The sequence below is a fragment of the Oncorhynchus gorbuscha genome, unplaced genomic scaffold, assembly GCF_021184085.1.
Source record: "Oncorhynchus gorbuscha isolate QuinsamMale2020 ecotype Even-year unplaced genomic scaffold, OgorEven_v1.0 Un_scaffold_1560, whole genome shotgun sequence".
In the NCBI taxonomy this organism is placed as follows: Eukaryota; Metazoa; Chordata; class Actinopteri; order Salmoniformes; family Salmonidae; genus Oncorhynchus; species Oncorhynchus gorbuscha.
The window spans coordinates 1-17,998 of record NW_025746299.1 but is presented as its reverse complement, the minus strand read 5'-3'; the positions used below and the strand labels follow the sequence as shown (position 1 = coordinate 17,998).

The 17,998-nt window shown below is 42.3% G+C and overlaps 1 protein-coding gene across 1 annotated transcript; it reads right to left on the bottom strand.

Moving 5' to 3' along the window:
* Positions 1–299: 299 nt before the first annotated feature.
* On the bottom strand, positions 300–15,602 carry LOC124023232 (F-actin-uncapping protein LRRC16A-like; the record flags this gene model as incomplete). The annotated part of the gene is made up of 5 exons (XM_046337758.1): positions 300–596; positions 3,987–4,142; positions 9,082–9,330; positions 13,896–13,938; positions 15,095–15,602. Coding segments are annotated over 5 exons (1,129 nt in total), but the record flags the coding sequence as incomplete, so codon positions are not given.
* Positions 15,603–17,998: the final 2,396 nt, after the last annotated feature.

The window sequence follows — 17,998 nt, the reverse complement described above, 5'->3', positions numbered from 1 at the left end:
CTCCTTCCCCCTTCAGAAAATGTGTTGTTTATGATTCACAGTGACTTAACACACAACAGTGCATCATCATAACAGTGCTTTAGCCGTATTTATCTTGGTATTACTGAGATTAGTGAAAGTGTCCAACAGTCCTATCACTGTGAAACACTTCAATATATATAATAATATATGCCATTTAGCAGACGCTTTTATCCAAAGCGACTTACAGTCATGTGTGCATACATTCTACATATGGGTGGTCCAAAACCCACTACACTGGCGTTACAAGCACCATGCTCTACCAACTGAGCTACACACTTCACATGGGTTACTCTGCCCGACAGTCTCTAGACATACGGTCGTCGCTGTCCGATTCCTGACATCAGATATACTGAGATGACAGGCAGGTACAATGCACCTGTCATTCATTGAGAGTTTAGTTTCTCATATAAAAATAAAGTCTTTGTCGGCCTCTTCTCCAGATCGGGGAGACTTTCTCCCCGGTCCCTTGTCTCTGTCAGGGGATTGGTCCTTGGGTTTGGAGCCGTTGTCCTCAGAGTTGTGGCGGTGGGGGCTCTGGCGATTGGCTGGGTCCGACACTGAGCCTGGTTTCACTGCTGAGGAGAAGAGGACAGGAGCTGGTTATGAGAATGAACAGCGGAGGACGCCAAAAACAACCTTATCTGAAAAACAAACGGTTTGATTTCTGTTTTAATCTCCATTTTCTACCTCATCAGTGCTAAAAATGAGTCAAAATAACACTTCTAGATAGTAACTTGTGAAAGATGAATCAATCCAACACATTTTCTAAAGAAAAGCAAGCACATTTTCCAACTGGCACCAACTGGCATCAACTGGCACCAACTGGCATCAACTGGCACCAACTGGCATCAACTGGCACCAACTGGCATCAACTGGCACCAACTGGCATCAACTGGCATCAACTGGCACCAACTGGCATCAACTGGCATCAACTGGCACCAACTGGCATCAACTGGCACCAACTGGCACCAACTGGCACCAACTGGCATCAACTGGCACTAACTGGCACCAAAGACATATTCTAAAAATATGAACGTTTCCCATGTGAAGCCTAGAGAAGCCTGGATAACTTTCTGCCTCAGGTGCCAGTTGGAGAAAGATCAGTAGGCGGTATTTTAGATTCATTTTGGTAAAAGCTCCCTTCAATTATAAGCCATCAATATCAATCAAATCACGTCCAGAAGCTCCAATAGTGAATCTCACTGCAGTCTGACCTGAACTACGGGACAAGATGAGAGATTAGAAAAGATGCAAGTGAGAGAGGAGGAGGGAAAGGGAGAACTTATTCTAACCAGTACAGGGGAGGGACTTCCTGCTCTTGTGCTCGCCCACTTCCTGTTCGGTGCTGGTAGGTGATTGGCAGGCGTGTCGGGCTCTGAGATTGGCTTGTCAGCTTCCTGATTAGAATCAAACACGCTACCGTCTTCTGTTGGGACATTCACTAGGGAGAGGGTGGAGGGAGGGAGAGGAGGGAGGGAGAGGGGGGAGGTAGAGGGGGGAGGGAGAGGAGAGAGGGAGGGAGAGAGGGAGGGAGGGGGAGGGAGAGGGGGAGGGGGGGGGGGGAGGGAGAGGAGGGAGGGAGAGGAGAGAGGTAGAGGGGGGAGGGAGAGGAGGGAGGGAGAGGAGAGAGAGGGTGGAGGGAGGGAGGCTGGAGTTTAGTGCTCGTTGATCAATCAGCCATTCAATTAGCCACAGGGCCAAGCCGATTGGGGCATAGTCATTCATTCTAATTTGTCTTTCAGCACATCTGGGCTGCTAAAAATAGAATACAAGTAGGCAATGTGTGGTTCGTTATTGATGGAGTTTGTAAATAATGAGTAGCCTATCAATAACAGATCAATAACAGATCAATAACAGATCGATAACAGATCGATAACAGACCGATAACAGATCGATAACAGATCAATAACAGATCGATAACAGATCGATAACAGATCAATAACAGATCGATAACAGATCAATAACAGATCAATAACAGATCGATAACAGATCGATAACAGATCGATAACAGATCGATAACAGATCGATAGATTCAATCTTGATCCATAGAACATGATTTCAATCTCCTCACTAGCACTGAGGGTGAAGAGTGGTCTGTGGTGCCCTCAGTGACTGTTCATATGAGTAATGTTGATGTGCAACAGAGTGTGTAGTAGGGTGTGTTGTAGAGTGTGTAGTAGACTGTGTATTAGTGTAGTAGACTGTGTAGTAGTGTAGTAGAGTGTGTAGTAGACTGTGCAGTAGAGTGTGTAGGAGACTTTGTAGTAGTGTAGTAGAGTGTGCAGTAGAGTGTGTAGTAGTGTGTGCAGTAGTGTGTAGTAGTGTGTGTAGTAGAGTGTGTAGCAGTGTGTTGTAGAGTGTTATAGAGTGTGTTGTAGAGTGTGTAGTAGACTGTGTAGTAGAGTGTGTTATAGACTGTGTAGTAGTGTAGTACAGTGTGTAGTAGACTGTGTAGTAGAGTGTGTAGGAGACTGTGTAGTAGTGTAGTAGACTGTGCAGTAGAGTGTGTAGGAGACTGCAGTAGTGTAGTAGAGTGTGTAGTAGACTGTGCAGTAGAGTGTGTAGTAGAGTGTGTAGTAGAGTGTGTTATAGTGTGTGTAGTAGAGTGTGTAGTAGAGTGCATTGTAGAGTGCGTAGGTGACTGTGTAGTAGACTGTGTAGTAGACTGTATCGTAGACTGTGTAGTAGAGTGTGTAGTAGAGTGTGTTATAGAGTGTGCAGTAGAGTGCAGTAGAGTGTGTAGTAGAGTGTGTAGTAGAGTGTGTTATAGAGTGTGCAGTAGAGTGTGTAGTAGAGTGTGTTGTAGAGTGTGTTGTAGAGTGCGTAGTAGAGTGCGCAGTAGAGTGTGCAGTAGAGTGTGTAGTAGAGTGTGTAGTAGAGTGTGCAGTAGAGTGCAGTAGAGTGTGTAGTAGAGTGTGTTATAGAGTGTGTAGTAGAGTGTGTAGTAGAGTGTGTAGTAGAGTGCGTAGTAGAGTGTGTAGTAGAGTGCGTAGTAGAGTGTGTTGTAGAGTGTGTTGTAGAGTGTTGTAGAGTGTGTTGTAGAATGTGTTAAAGTGTGTTATAGAATGTGTTATAGAGTGTGTAGTAGAGTGTTATAGAGTGTGTATTAGAGTTTGTTGTAGTGTTGTAGAGTGTGTTGTAGAGTGTTATAGAGTGTGTTATACAATGTGTTATAGAGTGTGTTATATAATGTGTTATAGAGTGTGTTGTAGAGTGTGTTGTAGAGTGTGTTATAGAGTCTGTTATAGAATGTGTTATAGAGTGTGTTATAGAATGTGTTGTAGAGTGTGTTATAGAGTGTGTAGTAGAGTGTGTTATAGAGTGTGTTATAGAATGTGTTGTAGAGTGTGTTGTAGAGTGTGTAGTAGAGTGTGTTATAGAGTGTGTAGTAGAGTGTGTTGTAGAATGTGTAGTTTGAGGGAAACAGGGGTCTGTGCTCCAAGGCTAAACAGCCTCTCCTTCCAGGCTTGTTCTATGCAGTAAGGATAATATATTCTGGTGTCCGACACATCTCTCTCTCTCTCTACTGAGAAGAGATACAGTTTGAGGGAAACAGAGGTCTGCGCTTTAGGGCTAAACAGCCTCTCCTTCCAGGCTTGTTCTATGCAGTAAGTCTCTACTGAGAAGAGATACAGTTTGAGGGAAACAGAGGTCTGTGCTTTAGGGCTAAACAGCCTCTCCTTCCAGGCTTGTTCTATGCAGTAAGTCTCTACTGAGAAGAGATACAGTTTGAGGGAAACAGAGGTCTGTGCTTTAGGGCTAAACAGCCTCTCCTTCCAGGCTTGTTCTATGCAGTACGTCTCTACTGAGAAGAGATACAGTTTGAGGAAAACAGAGGTCTGTGCTTTAGGGCTAAACAGCCTCTCCTTCCATGCTTCCTCAAACGCACAGTGATGAACGACACATGGAAGTATGATAGTGTGTGACGAGGTCTGTTCCTACCTGGATGGGTAAAGGTAACCTACCTGCCTGAGCAGAGGGGCTTTTGTTGCTCCCCGTGCCCCCCAGTAGAGGACTGCCCTGCCCCTCCTTGTCCTTGTCCAAGGGGACCCTCTTCAGGCTGTAAGGCAGCATTGCCCCTTTGGGAGACACATTCCCTCCAGGAGAGTCACAGACCTCATCTGGCAGACAGAAAGAGAACCAGTATCAGAACTACACCAAGGTTTCTATTGTCCCAAAACTAGGACAGGTGTGTGTCAAATTTCCAGGTTAAGATATATCATTTATTGTTGTTTACGTAGTTGAGGACTGCGACAGGAAGCCAGATTAGTTGGCATCCTAGGTGAAGATCTGTGGTCTATTGAAAGGCAGAAGGTGTCCAGCCTCAGACCCCAGAATATTACTATTACACTATCACTAGATCTTTAATATCCAGGGGCTAGATAGTTCTAGATCTTTAATATCCAGGGGCTAGATAGTTCTAGATCTTTAATATCCAGGGGCTAGATAGTTCTAGATCTTTAATATCCAGGGGCTAGATAGTTCTAGATCTTTAATATCCAGGGGCTAGATAGTTCTAGATCTTTAATATCCAGGGGCTAGGTAGTTCTAGATCTTTAATATCCAGGGGCTAGATAGTTCTAGATCTTTAATATCCAGGGGCTAGATAGTTCTAGATCTTTAATATCCAGGGGCTAGATAGTTCTAGATCTTTAATATCCAGGGGCTAGATAGTTCTAGATCTTTAATATCCAGGGGCTAGATAGTTCTAGATCTTTAATATCCAGGGGCTAGATAGTTCTAGATCTTTAATATCCAGGGGCTAGATAGTTCTAGATCTTTAATATCCAGGGGCTAGATAGTTCTAGATCTTTAATATCCAGGGCTAGATAGTTCTAGATCTTTAATATCCAGGGGCTAGATAGTTCTAGATCTTTAATATCCAGGGGCTAGATAGTTCTAGATCTTTAATATCCAGGGGCTAGATAGTTCTAGATCTTTAATATCCAGGGGCTAGATAGTTCTAGATCTTTAATATCCAGGGGCTAGATAGTTCTAGATCTTTAATATCCAGGGGCTAGATAGTTCTAGATCTTTAATATCCAGGGGCTAGATAGTTCTAGATCTTTAATATCCAGGGGCTAGATAGTTCTAGATCTTTAATATCCAGGGGCTCGATAGTTCTAGATCTTTAACAGCTTTAACATCCAGGAGCTAGATAGTTCAAGATCTTTAATATCCAGGGGCTAGATAGTTCTAGATCTTTAATATCCAGGGGCTCGATAGTTATAGATCTTTAATATCCAGGGGCTCGATAGTTATAGATCTTTAACAGCTTTAACATCCAGGAGCTAGATAGTTCTAGATCTTTAATATCCAGGGGCTAGATAGTTCTAGATCTTTAATATCCAGGGGCTAGATAGTTCTAGATCTTTAATATCCAGGGGCTAGATAGTTCTAGATCTTTAATATCCAGGGGCTAGATAGTTCTAAATCTTTAATATCCAGGGGCTAGATAGTTCTAGATCTTTAATATCCAGGGGCTAGATAGTTCTAGATCTTTAATATCCAGGGGCTAGATAGTTCTAGATCTTTAATATCCAGGGGCTAGATAGTTCTAGATCTTTAATATCCAGGGGCTAGATAGTTCTAGATCTTTAATATCCAGGGGCTAGATAGTTCTAGATCTTTAATATCCAGGGGCTAGATAGTTCTAGATCTTTAATATCCAGGGGCTAGATAGTTCTAGATCTTTAATATCCAGGGGCTAGATAGTTCTAGATCTTTAATATCCAGGGGCTCGATAGTTCTAGATCTTTAACAGCTTTAACATCCAGGAGCTAGATAGTTCTAGATCTTTAATATCCAGGGGCTAGATAGTTCTAGATCTTTAATATCCAGGGGCTCGATAGTTATAGATCTTTAATATCCAGGGGCTCGATAGTTATAGATCTTTAACAGCTTTAACATCCAGGAGCTAGATAGTTCTAGATCTTTAATATCCAGGGGCTAGATAGTTCTAGATCTTTAATATCCAGGGGCTCGATAGCTCTAGATCTTTAACAGCTTTAACATCCAGGAGCTAGATAGTTCTAGATCTTTAATATCCAGGGGCTAGATAGTTCTAGATCTTTAATATCCAGGGGGCTCGATAGTTCTAGATCTTTAACAGATGTAACATCCAGGAGCTAGATAGTTCAAGATCTTTAATATCCAGGGGGCTCGATAGTTCTAGATCTTTAATATCCAGGGGCTCGATAGTTCTAGATCTTTAATATCCAGGGGCTCGATAGTTCTAGATCTTTAACAGATTTAACATCCAGGGGCTAGATAGTTCTAGATCTTTAACAGATGTAACATCCAGGAGCTAGATAGTTCAAGATCTTTAATATCCAGGGGGCTCGATAGTTCTAGATCTTTAATATCCAGGGGCTCGATAGTTCTAGATCTTTAACAGATGTAACATCCAGGGGCTAGAGAGTTTTAGATCTTTAACACCCAGGGGCTAGATAGTTCTAGATCTTTAACATCCAGTGGCTAGATAGTTCTAGATCTTTAACATCCAGGGGCTAGATAGTTCTAGATCTTTAACAGATGTAACATCCAGGGGCTAGATAGTTCTAGATCTTTAACATCCAGGGGCTAGATAGTTCTAGATCTTTAACAGATGTAACATCCAGGGGCTAGAGAGTTTTAGATCTTTAACATCCAGGGGCTAGATAGTTCTAGATCTTTAACATCCAGTGGCTAGATAGTTCTAGATCTTTAACATCCAGGGGCTAGATAGTTCTAGATCTTTAACAGATGTAACATCCAGGGGCTAGATAGTTCTAGATCTTTAACATCCAGGGGCTAGATAGTTCTAGATCTTTAACAGATGTAACATCCAGGGGCTAGATAGTTCTAGATCTTTAATATCCAGGGGGCTCGATAGTTCTAGATCTTTAATATCCAGGGGCTAGATAGTTCTAGATCTTTAACAGATGTAACATCCAGGGGCTAGATAGTTCTAGATCTTTAACAGATGTAACATCCAGGGGCTAGATAGTTCTAGATCTTTAATATCCAGGGGGCTCGATAGTTCTAGATCTTTAATATCCAGGGGCTCGATAGTTCTAGATCTTTAACAGATGTAACATCCAGGGGCTAGAGAGTTTTAGATCTTTAACATCCAGGGGCTAGATAGTTCTAGATCTTTAACAGATGTAACATCCAGGGGCTAGATAGTTCTAGATCTTTAACATCCAGGGGCTAGATAGTTCTAGATCTTTAACAGATGTAACATCCAGGGGCTAGATAGTTCTAGATCTTTAACATCCAGGGGCTAGATAGTTCTAGATCTTTAACAGATGTAACATCCAGGGGCTAGATAGTTCAAGATCTTTAATATCCAGGGGGCTCGATAGTTCTAGATCTTTAATATCCAGGGGCTAGATAGTTCTAGATCTTTAACAGATGTAACATCCAGGGGCTAGATAGTTCTAGATCTTTAACATCCAGGGGCTAGATAGTTCTAGATCTTTAACAGATGTAACATCCAGGGGCTAGATAGTTCAAGATCTTTAATATCCAGGGGGCTCGATAGTTCTAGACCTTTAATATTCAGGGGCTAGATAGTTCTAGATCTTTAACAGATGTAACATCCAGGGGCTAGAGAGTTCTAGATCTTTAACATCCAGGGGCTAGATAGTTCTAGATCTTTAACATCCAGGGGCTAGATAGTTCTAGATCTTTAACAGATGTAACATCCAGGGGCTAGATAGTTCTAGATCTTTAATATCCAGGGGCTAGATAGTTCTAGATCGTTAACAGATGTAACATCCAGGGGCTAGATAGTTCTAGATCTTTAATATCCAGGGGCTAGATAGTTCTAGATCATTAACATATGTAACATCCAGGGGCTAGATAGTTCTAGATCTGTAATATCCAGGGGCTAGATAGTTCTAGATCTTTAACAGATGTAACATCCAGGGGCTAGATAGTTCTAGATCTTTAATATCCAGGGGCTAGATAGTTCTAGATCATTAACATATGTAACATCCAGGGGCTAGATAGTTCTAGATCTTTAATATCCAGGGGCTAGATAGTTCTAGATCTTTAACATCCAGGGGCCTGATAGTTCTAGATCTTTAACAGATTTAACATCCAGGAATAAAACATATATACTTTGTTTATCTGATCCATAATGTATCTATGCTCCTGGTTGTTTACTATACCACAGGAATAAAACTAAAATACAGTATCAATCTGTGTTATGTAAATGCTCCATACTCTACCAACAGGGCCTAAAATGAACACACACCACCTGCCAGATGTCTCTCACCAGCCACTGTGGCGGGTGGTTGGCTCCACAGTGCATTTGGGAATAAAAATAGTCAAGTATGATCACATTTATAGTCAAATAAATGCCGCAGCAGCTGTTTTCAATGTATTTCAAAGCCACTTTGTTTCATAGCTGGTAAATTAATTGCACAAAGTCAAAGAACTGCAAATCCTATATAGTCTATTCCACGTCGCGCTGCAACACAGCCTGGCTGGGGTGAAGAGTGGGGGGAAATATTCATCGTTAGAAGCGCTGCGGACAAGGCCTAAAAGTTGGTCTTATTTACTTGAAACTGAAGTCTACTGAAGAGAGACTTTATCCTTGTGTTTCTTGACTATTTACGTTGTTTTGTTTCACAAGCCAGGTTTGTTTTTCCATGTTTGAGTTTCAACAGCTAGAGAAGAGAAGACAATGCCTCTACTAGTCAGACTCAATCTCACAGAGGCACTAACATGACTGACATCACGCTACCACGGCAACCTCCCGCCCTTAAAGGGAGTAAAAAAAATATTATTCAATAAACCACATTAATTACTTCTTACTAGTATTATATGTGCTGTTTAAGAAGCATTACAAAGAAGGCTCGTCTGTTTTTGTGTGTGTTTTATTAGTGTAATTTTAAATTAAATGACAACATTTTGTCTGGTAGATTTTTTAAAATCTACCTGCCCCAGTGGCTTGTGGACCAAATGTTATACCCTGTCTACCAATTCTCCTGGCTGTTATCCATACTAATGGAAGGATATAAGAATATCTAGTATATCTGTACATCTCAATGCTCCATATTACAGGCCTACCTATGCTCCTGCTACTGCTGGTGCGCGGCTTCTGAAGGATGGAGGGTCGGGCAGCGAGGGCTGGCTTGGGGCCCTGAAGATGGGGCTTAGGACTGGAACTTAGGACTGAGGTAATGCGGTTCCTAGGGGCCGTCTCTGGTTTGGCCTCCCCACCACGAGGACTCTTCTCTGGGGAGCTGACCACCACCACCCCCTCTGCCTTGAAGCCACCTGGAGACCTGCTCTCTGTTGGGATAGGCTGGCCCTTAACTGCTCACACACACACACACAATCAAATCTAAATGTTAATGTGTCACATGCGCCGAATACAACAGGTGTAGTAGACCTTACAGTGAAATGCTGAATACAACAGGTGTAGTAGACCTTACAGTGAAATGCTGAATACAACAGGTGTAGTAGACCTTACAGTGTAATGCTGAATACAACAGGTGTAGTAGACCTTACAGTGAAATGCTGAATACAACAGGTGTAGTAGACCTTACAGTGAAATGCTGAATACAACAGGTGTAAGTAGACCTTACAGTGAAATGCTGAATACAACAGGTGTAGTAGACCTTACAGTGAAATGCTGAATACAACAGGTGTAAGTAGACCTTACAGTGAAATGCTGAATACAACAGGTGTAAGTAGACCTTACAGTGAAATGCTGAATACAACAGGTGTAAGTAGACCTTACAGTGAAATGCTGAATACAACAGGTGTAAGTAGACCTTACAGTGAAATGCTGAATACAACAGTTGTAGTAGACCTTACAGTGAAATGCTGAATACAACAGGTGTAAGTAGACCTTACAGTGAAATGCTGAATACAACAGGTGTAGTAGACCTCACAGTGAAATGCTGAATACAACAGGTGTAGTAGACCTCACAGTGAAATGCTGAATACAACAGGTGTAAGTAGACCTTACAGTGAAATGCTGAATACAACAGGTGTAGTAGACCTCACAGTGAAATGCTGAATACAACAGGTGTAGATAGACCTTACAGTGTAATGCTGAATACAACAGGTGTAGATAGACCTTACAGTGTAATGCTGAATACAACAGGTGTAGATAGACCTTACAGTGTAATGCTGAATACAACAGGTGTAGTAGACCTCACAGTGAAATGCTGAATACAACAGGTGTAGGTAGACCTCACAGTGAAATGCTGAATACAACAGGTGTAGGTAGACCTTACAGTGAAATGCTGAATACAACAGGTGTAGGTAGACCTCACAGTGAAATGCTGAATACAACAGGTGTAGGTAGACCTCACAGTGAAATGCTGAATACAACAGGTGTAGTAGACCTCACAGTGAAATGCTGAATACAACAGGTGTAGTAGACCTCACAGTGAAATGCTGAATACAACAGGTGTAGTAGACCTCACAGTGAAATGCTGAATACAACAGTTGTAGTAGACCTCACAGTGAAATGCTGAATACAACAGGTGTAGTAGACCTCACAGTGACATGCTGTATACAACAGGTGTAGTAGACCTCACAGTGAAATGCTGAATACAACAGGTGTAGTAGACCTCACAGTGAAATGCTGAATACAACAGGTGTAGTAGACCTCACAGTGAAATGCTGAATACAACAGGTGTAGTAGACCTCACAGTGAAATGCTGAATACAACAGGTGTAGTAGACCTCACAGTGAAATGCTGAATACAACAGGTGTAGTAGACCTCACAGTGAAATGCTGAATACAACAGGTGTAGTAGACCTCACAGTGAAATGCTGAATACAACAGGTGTAGTAGACCTCACAGTGAAATGCTGAATACAACAGGTGTAGTAGACCTCACAGTGAAATGCTGAATACAACAGGTGTAGTAGACCTTACAGTGAAATGCTGAATACAACAGGTGTAAGTAGACCTTACAGTGAAATGCTGAATACAACAGGTGTAAGTAGACCTTACAGTGAAATGCTGAATACAACAGGTGTAAGTAGACCTTACAGTGAAATGCTGAATACAACAGTTGTAGTAGACCTTACAGTGAAATGCTGAATACAACAGGTGTAAGTAGACCTTACAGTGAAATGCTGAATACAACAGGTGTAGTAGACCTCACAGTGAAATGCTGAATACAACAGGTGTAGTAGACCTCACAGTGAAATGCTGAATACAACAGGTGTAGTAGACCTTACAGTGAAATGCTGAATACAACAGGTGTAAGTAGACCTTACAGTGAAATGCTGAATACAACAGGTGTAGTAGACCTCACAGTGAAATGCTGAATACAACAGGTGTAGATAGACCTTACAGTGTAATGCTGAATACAACAGGTGTAGATAGACCTTACAGTGTAATGCTGAATACAACAGGTGTAGATAGACCTTACAGTGTAATGCTGAATACAACAGGTGTAGTAGACCTCACAGTGAAATGCTGAATACAACAGGTGTAGGTAGACCTCACAGTGAAATGCTGAATACAACAGGTGTAGGTAGACCTTACAGTGAAATGCTGAATACAACAGGTGTAGGTAGACCTCACAGTGAAATGCTGAATACAACAGGTGTAGTAGACCTCACAGTGAAATGCTGAATACAACAGGTGTAGTAGACCTCACAGTGAAATGCTGAATACAACAGGTGTAGTAGACCTCACAGTGAAATGCTGAATACAACAGGTGTAGTAGACCTCACAGTGAAATGCTGAATACAACAGTTGTAGTAGACCTCACAGTGAAATGCTGAATACAACAGGTGTAGTAGACCTCACAGTGACATGCTGTATACAACAGGTGTAGTAGACCTCACAGTGAAATGCTGAATACAACAGGTGTAGTAGACCTCACAGTGAAATGCTGAATACAACAGGTGTAGTAGACCTCACAGTGAAATGCTGAATACAACAGGTGTAGTAGACCTTACAGTGAAATGCTGAATACAACAGGTGTAGTAGACCTCACAGTGAAATGCTGAATACAACAGGTGTAGTAGACCTCACAGTGAAATGCTGAATACAACAGGTGTAGGTAGACCTCACAGTGAAATGCTGAATACAACAGGTGTAGTAGACCTCACAGTGAAATGCTGAATACAACAGGTGTAGTAGACCTTACAGTGAAATGCTGAATACAACAGGTGTAGTAGACCTTACAGTGAAATGCTGAATACAACAGGTGTAGTAGACCTTACAGTGAAATGCTGAATACAACAGGTGTAGTAGACCTCACAGTGAAATGCTGAATACAACAGGTGTAGTAGACCTTACAGTGAAATGCTGAATACAACAGGTGTAGTAGACCTTACAGTGAAATGCTGAATACAACAGGTGTAGTAGACCTCACAGTGAAATGCTGAATACAACAGGTGTAGTAGACCTCACAGTGAAATGCTGAATACAACAGGTGTAGTAGACCTCACAGTGAAATGCTGAATACAACAGGTGTAGTAGACCTTACAGTGAAATGCTGAATACAACAGGTGTAGTAGACCTCACAGTGAAATGCTGAATACAACAGGTGTAGTAGACCTCACAGTGAAATGCCGAATACAACAGGTGTAGTAGACCTTACAGTGAAATGCTGAATACAACAGGTGTAGTAGACCTCACAGTGAAATGCTGAATACAACAGGTGTAGAAGACATTACAGTGAAATGCTGAATACAACAGGTGTAGTAGACCTTACAGTGAAATGCTGAATACAACAGGTGTAGTAGACCTTACAGTGAAATGCTGAATACAACAGGTGTAGTAGACCTTACAGTGAAATGCTGAATACAACAGGTGTAGTAGACCTCACAGTGAAATGCTGAATACAACAGGTGTAGTAGACCTTACAGTGAAATGCTGAATACAACAGGTGTAGTAGACCTTACAGTGAAATGCTGAATACAACAGGTGTAGTAGACCTCACAGTGAAATGCTGAATACAACAGGTGTAGTAGACCTCACAGTGAAATGCTGAATACAACAGGTGTAGTAGACCTCACAGTGAAATGCTGAATACAACAGGTGTAGTAGACCTTACAGTGAAATGCTGAATACAACAGGTGTAGTAGACCTCACAGTGAAATGCTGAATACAACAGGTGTAGTAGACCTCACAGTGAAATGCCGAATACAACAGGTGTAGTAGACCTTACAGTGAAATGCTGAATACAACAGGTGTAGTAGACCTTACAGTGAAATGCTGAATACAACAGGTGTAGTAGACCTCACAGTGAAATGCTGAATACAACAGGTGTAGTAGACCTCACAGTGAAATGCTGACTTAACCAACAAAGCAGTTTTAAGAAAAATAAGTAAGTGTTAAGAAATTATTTACTGAAATAAACTGAAGTAAAAAAAAAAAGAAGATAAATAACAAATAATTAAAGGAGCAACAATAAAATAACAATAGTGAGGATATATAGTCGGACACACATGGCCATTCACGGGACACACAGAAGGCAACAAGTCACACAAACGATTCACAAACGATTCACAAACGATTCACAAACGAGTCACAAACGAGTCACAAACGATTCACAAACGATTCACAAACGATTCACAAACGAGTCACAAACAATTCACAAACGATTCACAAACGATTCACAAAAGATTCACAAACGAGTCACAAACGATTCACAAATTATTCACAACTGATTCACAAAACAAGTCTTCTGGTTCAGTCACTAACTGTGCTAATAACTTCATTACCTTCAGTCACATGCAAACACATGCATGAGGTCATGTCCAAGATAAGCTTCAATTTGACCGTCTAAATCAAGGCAGTCAGGGTGAATCGATACACATCTGTGGGTTCAGGAAGTATGGTCTCCCACGTCATGTGATTCCCACTTTGTAAACATAAACCAGCCAGTAGAGATGCACTCACCGCTGCCACTGCTGTCTGGACTGGACGACTGGTCATACTGGTCCTGGGGGAGACAGACAGACAACCCTGGGGGTTCAGTCACAGCATCTACTATACATCGACCTACTACTAGTGTGGACGTTACTGTCTCCTATCGACTTTAGCATTCCAGCTTGCTCTTAGAATACAATAAGTGTTGTGCTGTATTTATTTCCGGCAGCAGGTGGCGCTGTAGTGTAACAGAGTGGCTGGGCTGAGGTCCAGCCATACAGCTCAGCACCATGACCCCGCCAACAGATGGCTCATGACCGGCCGCTTGGAGTTTGCCAAAAGGCTCCTAAAGGATTCTCAGACCATGAGAAACAAGATTCTCTGGTCTGATGAAACCAAGATTGAACTCTTTGGCCTGAATGAATGCCAAGCGTCACGTCTGGAGGAAACCTGGCACCATCCCTACGGTGAAGCATGGTGGTGTCAGCATCATGCTGTGGGGATGTCTTTCAGCGGCAGGGACTGGGAGACTAGTCAGGATCCAGGGAAAGATGAACAGAGCAAAGTACAGAGAGATCCTTGAAGAAAACCTGCTGAAAATAGCTGTGCAGCGACGCTCCCCATCCAACCTGACAGAGCTTGAGAGGATCTGCAGATAAGAATGGGAGAAACTTCCCAAATAAAGGTGTGCCAAGCTTGTAGTGTCATACCCAAGAAGACTCGAGGCTGTACTCGTTGCCAAAGGTGCTTCAACAGATTAGGGCCTAATTAATGTAATTCAATGGAATGATTTCCTGATTTGAATTGTAAATCAGTAAAATAGTTTAAACTATGCTTATATTTTTGTTCAGTATATAAACCAGTACAGACAGTTACAGTAATATATTACTTTTGATTCACCAGTACAGATGTAGTAACAGTAATATATTACTTTTGGTTCTTCGGTACTGACTGATGTAGTTACAGTAATATATTACTTTTGATTCACCAGTACAGCTAGATGTAGAAACAGTAATATATTACTTTTGGTTCTCCCAGTACTGACTGATGTAGTTACAGTAGTATATTACTCTCGATTCACCGGTACAGACAGATGTGGTAACAGTAATATATTACTTTTGGTTCTCCAGCAGACAGATGTAGTAACAGTAATATATTTAACATTTGGTTCTCCAGTACTGACTGATGTAGTTACAGTAATATATTACTTTTGATTCACCGGTACTGACCTTATGTGATCCGAAGGTCCGTCTCTCCTGCTTGGCCTTCATCTCCGCCAGGAGTCCAGTCCCCATCACCTGCACCCCGTAGCGCCTCCCCCCCTGGGGACTACCCTTACTGTCCCCCTCTGACACCTCATCCATAGAGTCTGGGGTCCGTAGCTCCTCAGACCGGTCTGAGCTGCTGCTGCACTCCAGGGGTTGGGTGAGCTGGCTGGGATGAGTGGGCTGGGTCTTGGCCTCCTTGACCTTGGTTGGTGGTTCTGGAGCTTGGCTCTTCAGGGAGGCCTTAGGGGAGGAAGGCCCCTCGGGGACAGTGGTTACTAGAGCTGGGGTTAGGGCTGGAGCTGGGGTTAGGGCTGGAGCTGGGGTAGACTGGTTCTTCTCTGACTTGTCTTTGTCTGAAGACTTGTCTTTGTCTGAAGACTTGGAGGTGCGAGACTTGATGAGGTTGAGGAAACCTCCTTTACTCCTCTTCTTCTCCCCGTCCTGGGAGTCTGAACTCTTTAGGGAACGTCTGAGAGGGGAGAGAGGGGGAAGGAGAGAGGGGGAGTGAGAGAGAGAGAGGAGAGAGAGAGGAAGAAGTGAGAGACGGAGAGAGGGGAGTGAGAGACGGAGAGAGGGGGGAGTGAGAGAGAGAGAGGAAGGAGTGAGAGACGGAGAGAGGGGGGAGTGAGAGAGAGAGAAAGGAGTGAGAGACAGAGGAGTGAGAGACGGAGAGAGGGGGGAGTGAGAGAGAGAAAGTTAACTTTTTCAATATAAACATGGCTGAAAGAGCAAGAGGACAAGTAATTGTTCATAGTGATGAGTCGTAACGCTAACCCGAGTCCATCTTGGTGACTTTCTTGGAGAAGAACTCGTCCACCCCTCATCAACCCTTCCATGCAGGCCGTTCTGCTCTCCGTCCTGAGGCGTGGTGCTGCTGATTTGCTGTGAAGTAAAAATACAGGGTTGTTATAACACCATACAGGGTTGTTATAACACCATACCAATACAGGGTTGTTATAACACCATGACAATACAGGGTTGTTATAACACCATACCACTACAGGGTTGTTATAACACCATGACAATACAGGGTTGTTATAACACCATGACAATACAGGGTTGTTATAACACCATGACAATACAGGGTTGTTATAACACCATACCACTACAGGGTTGTTATAACACCATGACAATACAGGGTTGTTATAACACCATACCACTACAGGGTTGTTATAACACCATGACAATACAGGGTTGTTATAACACCATGACAATACAGGGTTGTTATAACACCATACAGGGTTGTTATAACACCATACAGGGTTGTTATAACACCATACCACTACAGGGTTGTTATAACACCATGACAATACAGGGTTGTTATAACACCATGACAATACAGGGTTGTTATAACACCATGACAATACAGGGTTGTTATAACACCATACAGGGTTGTTATAACACCATACCACTACAGGGTTGTTATAACACCATACCACTACAGGGTTGTTATAACACCATACCACTACAGGGTTGTTATAACACCATGACAATACAGGGTTGTTATAACACCATACAGGGTTGTTATAACACCATACAGGGTTGTTATAACACCATACCACTACAGGGTTGTTATAACACAATACAGGGTTGTTATAACACCATGACAATACAGGGTTGTTATAACACCATACCACTACAGGGTTGTTATAACACCATGACAATACAGGGTTGTTATAACACCATACAGGGTTGTTATAACACCGTGCCAATACAGGGTTGTTATAACACCATACCACTACAGGGTTGTTATAACACCATACCACTACAGGGTTGTTATAACACCATGACAATACAGGGTTGTTATAACACCATGACAATACAGGGTTGTTATAACACCATACCACTACAGGGTTGTTATAACACCATACCACTACAGGGTTGTTATAACACAATACAGGGTTGTTATAACACCATACCACTACAGGGTTGTTATAACACCATGACAATACAGGGTTGTTATAACACCATACCACTACAGGGTTGTTATAACACCATACCACTACAGGGTTGTTATAACACCATGACAATACAGGGTTGTTATAACACCATGACAATACAGGGTTGTTATAACACCATGACAATACAGGGTTGTTATAACACCATACAGGGTTGTTATAACACCATACCACTACAGGGTTGTTATAACACCATACCACTACAGGGTTGTTATAACACCATGACAATACAGGGTTGTTATAACACCATACAGGGTTGTTATAACACCATACCACTACAGGGTTGTTATAACACAATACAGGGTTGTTATAACACCATGACAATACAGGGTTGTTATAACACCATACCACTACAGGGTTGTTATAACACCATACCAATACAGGGTTGTTATAACACCATACCACTACAGGGTTGTTATAACACCATACCACTACAGGGTTGTTATAACACAATACAGGGTTGTTATAACACCATACCAGATAAACTACTTCATAAAGTAAGAGAGGACTAGTTGTGTGTTTGAGAACAAGCGTAAAAGGTGTTTCTAAAATAAACACCGTACTCACTTCCAAAGGTTCTTACTCTGGGGTTGTTGTTAGAACTAAATAACTGACATCTCCCTTACTGTCCTGCTCATTCCCCCAGCAGTAACTCACAGAGGCGATACTCACCGGTATCTTACTGGACTGCTCATTCCCCCAGCAGTAACTCACAGAGGCGATACTCACCAGTATCTTACTGGACTGCTCATTCCCCCAGCAGTAACTCACAGTGACGATACTCACCGGTATCTTACTGTCCTGCTCATTCCCCAGCAGTAACTCACAGGCGATACTCACGGTATCTTGCTGGACTGCTCATTCCCCCAGCAGTAACTCACAGAGGCGATACTCACCGGTATCTTAC